This window comes from Monopterus albus, unplaced genomic scaffold, assembly GCF_001952655.1.
Source record: "Monopterus albus unplaced genomic scaffold, M_albus_1.0 scaffold14.1, whole genome shotgun sequence".
Classification (NCBI taxonomy): domain Eukaryota; kingdom Metazoa; phylum Chordata; class Actinopteri; order Synbranchiformes; family Synbranchidae; genus Monopterus; species Monopterus albus.
Window position 1 is genome coordinate 2,494,338 of NW_018127894.1, and position 8,565 is coordinate 2,502,902.

Consider the following 8,565-nt stretch of genomic DNA (forward strand, 5'->3'; position numbering starts at 1 on the left):
TCTTCTTCCATCTCAGAGGCCCCAGTGGCTGGCCAAAAGTAACCACCACCACCCCCAGACACCTCCCTCATTCCTCTCCCCATCACCTACCAACTCAACAGACACAAACGAATCAGCCTGAAGCCAAAAGGAGCTTCATGTCTCCTCAGGCTGTTTTTAAGTTGTGCATCTCACCCTCTTCCCTTTTTTTTATTGTAATTTAACATCACTTTAAAAAACTATGTTGTGTTTTGTTTTCGATATTTTTTCATTTGCTCCCCTCTCCTCTCTTTACACAGTATTTAAGGATTTTCTGGGTATGTATGTTTGGTTTAAATTATAGTTTTTACTGAGCAAACAGCTGCTTCACTGACAGGAGTTCGGTCGAGTGGAGACCAACTCAACCATCACTATATTTTCCCGCCACGATTGCCACCCTCCCCTCTCATCCTTCCTTGCTCTTTCTGGATTCTGGATTGACTGACTTCCGAGATGTTGATGTTCATGGATGTCACTTCACGCTACTACCTGGCACAGCAGTCGGTGCCCACAGACACATAATGGCACCTGGGTGTGCACCTCTCCTCCGTCTTTCTGTACCTACAGCCTAGATGCTCAAGTACCAGTGAGTGCAGGAAACTGCATGGACATTTCAATACATTTTTTTGGGCTTCTTATAAAATAAAGAGAAATAAAAGTATAAAATGTTAAAACATCAAGTCTATGTGGAGGAGAAAAACCTTTACTGTACAAAAAGACATTTTGCGGATGTCATAAAACCTTATTAAAATAAGCCAATAGTGACGCTGAACTTGAAATGAGTGTTTTGGGGGTGACTCCCACAGAGTAGCTAGCTAGCAAACTGTTTGGCCTGGACCCCAGCTGCTGCTAACACAGACTAGTTTCCTCTTCACTCTGCTGGGCAACACCTGGACCTTCCTGCTGTAGACCAAACAGTCTGTCAGTTGATCTACCAGCTACCCAGTGTCTCTTCACACCTTCCACCGCTGTACATTAGCGCTGTTGCCCTTTGCTGAGAACTCCTTAACACTGTGGTTTTCACCCACTTTGGGGTAGACAGGAAACACTGCTCTTCTCAGGCTTGGCATGAAGATGCTCACTAACAACGTTACACACTTAATGTACCCTCCTTCCTCAGAATCCCTGGGAAAGGAATGTGTCTGCTCCGAATGGTCTGCACACAGGCGCCGGTTGAGCCGGTGTAGCTTTTCAGACAGGGAGAAAGTCAGAGTCTCACATTTGCTGTAGCTGTACTGTTACCATAATACATATGACATTCTTGCATGCCTGCACACCCCCGGGTGTGTCATCGCAGTGCAGGCAGTCAGCAAGAACAATGGCCCCAGCGTTCTTAGCAGACGATCTGATTTTCTTTCTTTATGTCCTTTGATTTCATTGTTATCAGATGGTTTTATTCCCACCCTGTTTGTCAGAGCATCATCTAAGAATGTGAGCCACAGGTGAAAGCAGTTAGTCTGGGTTTGGACCCTGCTTCACGTTATTCTGCCTGGCTGAACAAACAGCATTGGGCAGGGAGAGGGAGAGAGGGGAGGGCTGCTCAGGGGGACTGGTGCACTCTCCCCTGAGGCAGGCTGGGTGGCCTGGATGCCGAGGGTACAGAGGGATTCCTTTTTTTGTGCTGCCTGAACAGGGGCAGCTGTTATTGTCGGGGAGGCCTCTGCCCATCGTTGAGACACACACACACACACACACACACACACACACACACACGTCCATCCATCTCCAGTGCCACCTCCAAATGGGGCTGTGCAGTGTTTTATAGATGCCCAGGAGAATGAGCAGACATCCAGCCAGAGGAAGAGAGGACTTTTACTGTGTCAGTTGCCAGGCAAAAGCGCTTTTTATTGCCATTAAGACGATCCCTGCAAGCAAGTGTGCGTGTGAATAATTGTTTAAAAAGAGAAGGGGATCGACCTCAGATAAACTCTGAGCTTTTCTTATGCATCTGCTATAAATGCAAATTGATAGACATTCCACTGTGCTCCATCCTGTTCAGTACAGATTTTATTACACAGCTTCCCTTTACAATAAATACCGGTCAGAGTACAGTTAGTTGTTGATCGGCATAAAAACAAGTGCAGGTGCAAGCCAGTTAAGTCAAGCCCATGCCACAAATGTATACTCTACTATTGTTTCATTTAAACCTTAACTGAAATTATGAAAAAATATTTAACGCATTAACTAAAGATTTATATCCACTTTGTAAATACAGTAGTCATTAATATATTAACTGTTCTTATATGAGTAATCTTCAAGAACCTATTTAAATTGGACCAGAACTAAGCCTTCAGACGGCCTAAATGTTTTTCTTTTTTAAAAAAGTGATCTTTGCAGATACTTGACTTTTGTTGTGTGGATGTGGGGAAATGAAATGCATGGTTTACCTGAGACATAATGCAGGACAGAGGCAAAATAGGAAAATAATACTTTGTTACACACTCGTCCCCCTTTCTGAACCGATGCATTTTTTTTTGTGGATTTCATAGTGACGACTGTTTAGCTTGTGATCGAATCAGCTTTTTCTCTACTTTGTTAAAACCCCGCCCCTGAGCAGTATGTAAAGTGAAAACATTTAACAAAATGTATTTGGGGAAAAAAAGAAGACAAAAAAAGCATTTTTTCTCGCATGTTTGCTGTTGCTTATGTTTTCTGTCACCAGGTAACGCTGTCAATCATTTTATTGTTTAAAAAAAAGTTGTTTCCCCCCCATACCATGCACAAACTATTGATGGCTCATATGCATGAATGTCGAACTTGTGCAAGTTTTATATCATTATCGGTTCAGAGGTTATAATCACAGATTATGAAGAACATAATATGTAGACTGATTTGATTTGAAAATGAGTGTGTGTGTGTGAATGTGTGTGTTGGCCTTGTATGTCTGATTGAAGAACAACAGCTTTGAAAAGAGAAACTTGCTCCTGTAGCTCTGGAAGTGTAGTTATGTTAACTGATTTGAGATCATATATCTTCGTCTGGATGTGTTGACGTCACTCAAAGGATAATCAGTATTAGTTCTCCTTGACTTACTTACCTCTATAGCAGAACAAAAACAAAACAAAAAAAATCATTTATAACATTAGCAGATATTAAAAAGGTTAACTGTCATTTTACTTTGTGTAATTTGCATTTTATACACAAGGGGGCACTGTTTAGCTCCTTTTGTTGTACACCATAATGAAAAAAGGACTAAATGATAGGGGATAAAACTCCCTCATAAAATGGTGTGCTGGGACTTCTTGCATTTTGCAGTGTTAGGATATCTGCTTTGTACAGAATTTTTACAGGTGTGAAGTTTGCCCAGCTGACTAAAGAAAAGGCAAAAGAATCCGAGCGTTACTACATGAACACATTTGAATACAGGATATACATACCAATATGTGAAGAAGTGTCAAAGCAAAGCCAAGATAACCTTTGCGGCTGGTTTGCTTTGGAGTCAGCCAATAATTATTCTATGCCAGTGTGGGAGAAGTAGGAAGTATGGTTGCACTGGTGGCTGATCACACAGGCCACTGGTTACTAAGAATACCATGCACAATACACATCTTGTTTTAGGAGACGTTTATTCTTGCATGAATCGAGACACTGTTCTCCTACCTCATGTTGTGATATAGAAAGATGTTTTTTAAGCAGAAGACACTGCATCTCTGTTTATCATCGATATTTACAAGTAAATGACATACCTGTAAATGCTTTTAGCTAATACCTCAGTTGTATCTAGTGTTTGTTTTTTCTGTTTTTGCCCTTCCCTGATTTCAGATCTTGTACATAAACCCTGTATAGACAATGAACTTGGATAAAATTCAAGAAAGGTTCTCTTGTGTCAAACCACTGTTGTCTTTAGTTTTTTCATCCACTTGTAATGTTTATTTTGTCTTTATAACTCCCTCACAGACTGAACAGTCACACATTTTCATTTAATATGAAATCACATACGACAAGGGTAAAAAATAGCACCTCGGAAACATGTACAGGTCATTTGAACAACAAATAATCAGTTAATCAACAAATTAACCAGAAACAATTGTAATAGCAGTTTTGGTTTCTTATGTGATCAGAAACTAATTGTTGATTGCACAAACCAAGCATCAGTTAACAAGTATTTATTATTTTCATGGATGCATTATGGAATAGGCCTATCGGGCCTTGTTGACTTTCCAACGACAGGGGAACACTGGACCTCTATGAAGACCACTGCAAGGGAAAATAGTAAACCTGCAGTGACATGACACTGATTATGTTAGGTGCTTATTTACACGTCCAGCAATTATGGAGCAGCAGCACTTTGTTTGAAGGTGTGGTTGTGTTCACTTGATGAATCTAAGTCCAATATTCACTTCTCACCAGCTCCTGAGTGAAATATGTGGCTCTTTAACTGCTAAATGCTGCACTTAACAAATACACAGAATGAGGAAAATAGCCACAAAAGAGATGCTAAATGAGCACATAGATGGAGCCAAATAGGGATTCACCAGGGTTATTACAACTCCCATACCATAGTTTGTGTTATTAATCCACTGTTGTTGACAGTTGTAATTGTATGGGAACCAAGAATGTCTTCTAAATTTTGTATCATTCTCTCTTGGAAATATTTATTTATGAGGATAAATGAAAACTTGGACTTCTGGTGGTGCTTGAGGAAAAGTAATTGAACTCAGAGTTAATCCGCTGGTGACCATGGATGTCTGTGCAAAACTTTATGGCAGTCCACCCTGAGATAGTTCAGCATCGGCCAAAGTGTTAGACTGACTGACCAGCATGGCCATCCATCACTAGACCAACACTGCTAATTTCCTGCATATAGACTTTTTATTTTGCACACTCATCCTTTGCAGCCAAGCTAAATTTAAACCTCCACTCACAGAAGCTGTCGTGAGGTACTGCTGCCAAGCCTTGTGCTAACTGCGAGGTTGGACAGACTACACATAAAACAGTTCCTATCAGGAAGCTGTTGAGGAAGCAGAGCCAGGCAACATTCAGACCCAGGTATGAGGGTACTGGTAGCAGGAGTAATACGGCCAAAAAAATAAAGAACGGAGTCCAAGTGTTCACAAGTATATTCAGGGCTTGGCAAACAATACTTCTCCTGGAGTGCATTCCACTTTGGTCGGTAATTTGGTCTTCCACAGGAGGACTTTTTAGTAATCGTGTAGTGTACCCAGTATACAGTGCTGCACAGCCAAGAGTCAAGAGAAGTAGCGTGGCAACTTGCAGGATCTGAGAGGAGCAAATGATCCAGCACTGGTGCATCTGCTGGTAAGGCACATCCTCCAACACAGGAATGAAGTCAGACAGTAGGAAGATGTAGAAAGCAGCGAGATACCACAGGAGGATTGTTACAAATAAGTAAATGATCCATCTTGCCATGGACCCGGCAGGTTGCAGCCTCTGAGAAACTGTGCAGAAATGGTTCAACCCAGCAATGACCACAACAGGCCACTGCAGAGCGTTGTAGACCTGTTCGAGGATTTGAAGCAGCAAACATATGTGGTATCTGGTCAGGTGCAAGCCCAACAGGAAGATGTGTCCATTGCTGTGGATGTGAATGGTGGTGAAAAGAAGTGTCAGGGCGGTGTCGACTACAGCCAGGGAAACACTGAAAACACCCACAAAGCTTCTGCAGATGCAGTTTCTCTGGAAGAACACCAGGGCCCAGTTAAGCAAACATTTCCCTCCCATACTGAGCAGGATGCTGGGGATGAAGATATTCATGGTATGTATTCCAGAGGGGGCTCTGACCATAAGCGTAGCAGCTACACTGGACCACTATGAAGACCACTACAAGGGAAAATAGTAAACCTGCAGTGACATGACACAGTGAACATGTTAGGTGTTTAAATAAACTTCCATGATGGACCTCAGTTCAAACATTGCTGCTGACCCAAACTGACTAATTTTCTTCAATTTAAAATGTATGAGGGAGAAGAATAAATTAGAAACACGTCACAGTGCAATTTACATAAAATTAAAAATACTTTTTTCTGACACTCATACCTTATTTAAAAAGTCTTACATGTTTGCATGGAGACAGTTTTCCTGTAATAACCAGGCTCCTCCACCATGAAGGTGTTTGAGGTCAAGGCAGCTGAAATAACCAAAAAGAAAGATGTTGAGTATGTAGGAGCGCCTTCACTCCAGGCAGGTCCAACTTCCACAGTATCCAGAGTTCCTATAAGCATTTATGTTGAAATTTTGCTCAAATTAGTTTCTCTTCTGCTTTTGCAAACTGTCACTTGAATCACAACCGATTTGACTCACCTCTAATCTATAGAACAGACAGATTCTGTCATTTCAGCAACACTTACAAGGACATGAAGCACACACTAGGGGTGCTTTCACACCTTAATTCGTTTGCTTTGGTCCGAATCAGTTGACGAGTGTGTAAACATCTAGCAATGTCTCCTTGGTTGGGTTTCTTTTCACACACAGAAAAATCCAAGTGCACCAAAACACGTCACGTAAAACTACGCGAGAACGTTCTCTCCGCTTATTGGTCAGATGTGTCTGCCGCGAGAAGAGAAAAAGTAAATAAAGGAAGAAAGTCCACGTTTCTGTGACGAGAGAGGACGGAGGTCAACATACGGGGATTGGGCCTCGTCCTGGTCATTTTGTATTACGTTACTTGCATTTACCACTTAAACCAAGTCGTACAGTTTGCCCACGATTCATCCTGGCGCATGTTTTGGGTGACAGGAAATAAAATCTACCCATAATCCAATGCCCTCAAATCATTTGGTTCACGGCCTTTGGTCCTGTTTTGGTTCGGTACGCGTTCTCACCAGGAGGACCGCACCAGAGTTCGCTAGAGGATGCGGATCGAGACCACCTCATTTTGGGGGTCTTGGTGCGGTTGCTTTGGTGCGCACTCGAGTGCGATTACCGTGTTCACACCAGACAAAACGAACCGCACCAAGAGGGAAAACGAACTCTAGTTCGATTCAATCGAACTAAACGCTGTGGGTGTGAGAGCACCCTAGACCGCAAGTTACAATATGATGCCACGCTGTAAGCCCTTCACTGAATATTATATGAATTGGTGGTGTGGGCTTATTTGCTCCTTGTACAGGAATAAATTGATTCGTTTACACCTGAAGAGCTTTTCTCAATAATGAACACAATATTATTTGGCTTCCTTGCACCAGAAACTATAAGTGTATGACAAAATAAATCCGTCCTTCTCGATCAGGTGGACCAAATCATTGTTCCTCTGTCTCATTAATAACTAAGCTGTTCTCCCTTCTCTAAATCCAGGAGTTATTAACTGACACGGGTTTCTATGTACTGTATGACTGACTAATGTTACAGCACAACACCTACTTCTGTTTTCTTAATGCTAGTGAACAGGTGGAGCTACCAGGGGTGGAAATGATGTGTTGACAGAGACTAAATATTGACACAAGGAAACAGATTCGATTTGTGCAGTAAAAAAAAACAACCGCCCCCCAAAAAACCCCAACATTTTTTTCATTAAGAAGATGTGAAATTACTTGTATATTCTTTGGATTTATAACTGACCTCAAGCCTCAACAAGACCTGGTGGATGAAGAAACCACACGCAAAGACACTTATTTTTAGTAGATGTATTACCTGTGTGAATGTGCTCCTCTAATGTTAAATGCAGTGTTTCGACTTCCATTTGGAGGTTATCAAATAAGGAGCCGGCTCCATTATTCAGTATAGTGCTGCTATCAAAAAGCCTTTGTTTAGAAGGCGTGGACTCAATAACAAAGACCGCGCCGCACCAACGGACGTTTAGGGATTAACTGGAATGTAGATTACGACACAAACAAGGTGTGGTTTCAGGATATTGCATGACTCCCAAGAGAAAGCAAACAGTGTGGTCTACTCCCATTTAATGCTAGTTATTTTTAATTCTTGGTATTCATCTTAAATGCAAATGTGTCTTAAAGAACACCAGAAAGCAGATGCTCAGAGTCCATTATATAAAGACTGGTAATATTCAAATCTCTCTCTCATATAATCGAGATGTTTCCTTACTTATCAATGTGTCAATGTTAAAATGTTAGTGTTATTTTACTTAAATACTGTGAAAGTATCAATGATTCAATGTAAATGTGCTGATTCTCAGTCACGCAGGTCATGGTAAAATGAAATAACCTTAGAAAAATCAACCGGACTTACGATTTCTAGATCGAAGACGTTTCACCTCTCATCCAAGATGCTTCATTAGTTCTGACTGACTGGTGTTGAGCCGGAGATATTTATCCCCCTCAGTGGTGTTTCAGTCCTTTGAAGGCCAACAATGTCCCTTAACGACTGAGTCACTGCAGCCCAGTATCGGTGAGAGTCGTTACCTGTCTTTGGATCCTCCCCTGTCGACTGACGCCTATTGTCCTGGTGGGCATGTTTGGGCAGAGATCTCAAAACAGGGTTGTAGATGGATGAAAAGTTGTGTCTTAGTCCACCACCCCTATTTAGTGAGGGGGGTTCTATTTTTACAAAAAATAGCTTCCTTAACTCCTCTCTCAAACCAGCAATGTTCTCTGGAGAGGATCTGGACTTCACTGTCCTCAAAAGAATGTC

The 8,565-nt window shown here is 41.7% G+C and overlaps 2 protein-coding genes across 8 annotated transcripts in view; one reads left to right on the plus strand and one right to left on the minus strand.

Moving 5' to 3' along the window:
• skila (SKI-like proto-oncogene a) overlaps positions 1 to 121 on the plus strand; it is a 28,814-nt gene extending 28,693 nt beyond the window's left edge. Inside the window, exon 9 of the mRNA XM_020591551.1 lies at positions 17 to 121. Coding sequence (XP_020447207.1) covers positions 17 to 121 — 105 coding nt within the window. The remainder of the gene's footprint in view (positions 1 to 16) is intronic.
• A 3,454-nt stretch (positions 122 to 3,575) lies between these two features.
• Positions 3,576 to 8,565, minus strand: part of gpr160 (G protein-coupled receptor 160) — a 7,346-nt gene continuing 2,356 nt past the window's right edge. For 2 of the 7 annotated variants that reach the window (XM_020591404.1, XM_020591407.1), the window contains 2 exons: positions 6,035 to 6,106; positions 3,576 to 5,820 (listed from right to left, as the gene is read on the minus strand). In XM_020591404.1, coding sequence (XP_020447060.1) covers positions 4,831 to 5,763 — 933 coding nt within the window. In that variant the 5' untranslated portion in view covers positions 5,764 to 5,820; positions 6,035 to 6,106 and the 3' untranslated portion in view covers positions 3,576 to 4,830. Of the gene's footprint in view, positions 5,821 to 6,015; positions 6,107 to 6,362; positions 6,739 to 7,608; positions 7,712 to 8,565 lie in introns of those variants that run through there. The other 5 variants (XM_020591406.1, XM_020591405.1, XM_020591409.1 and 2 more) reach the window with 5 other exon arrangements.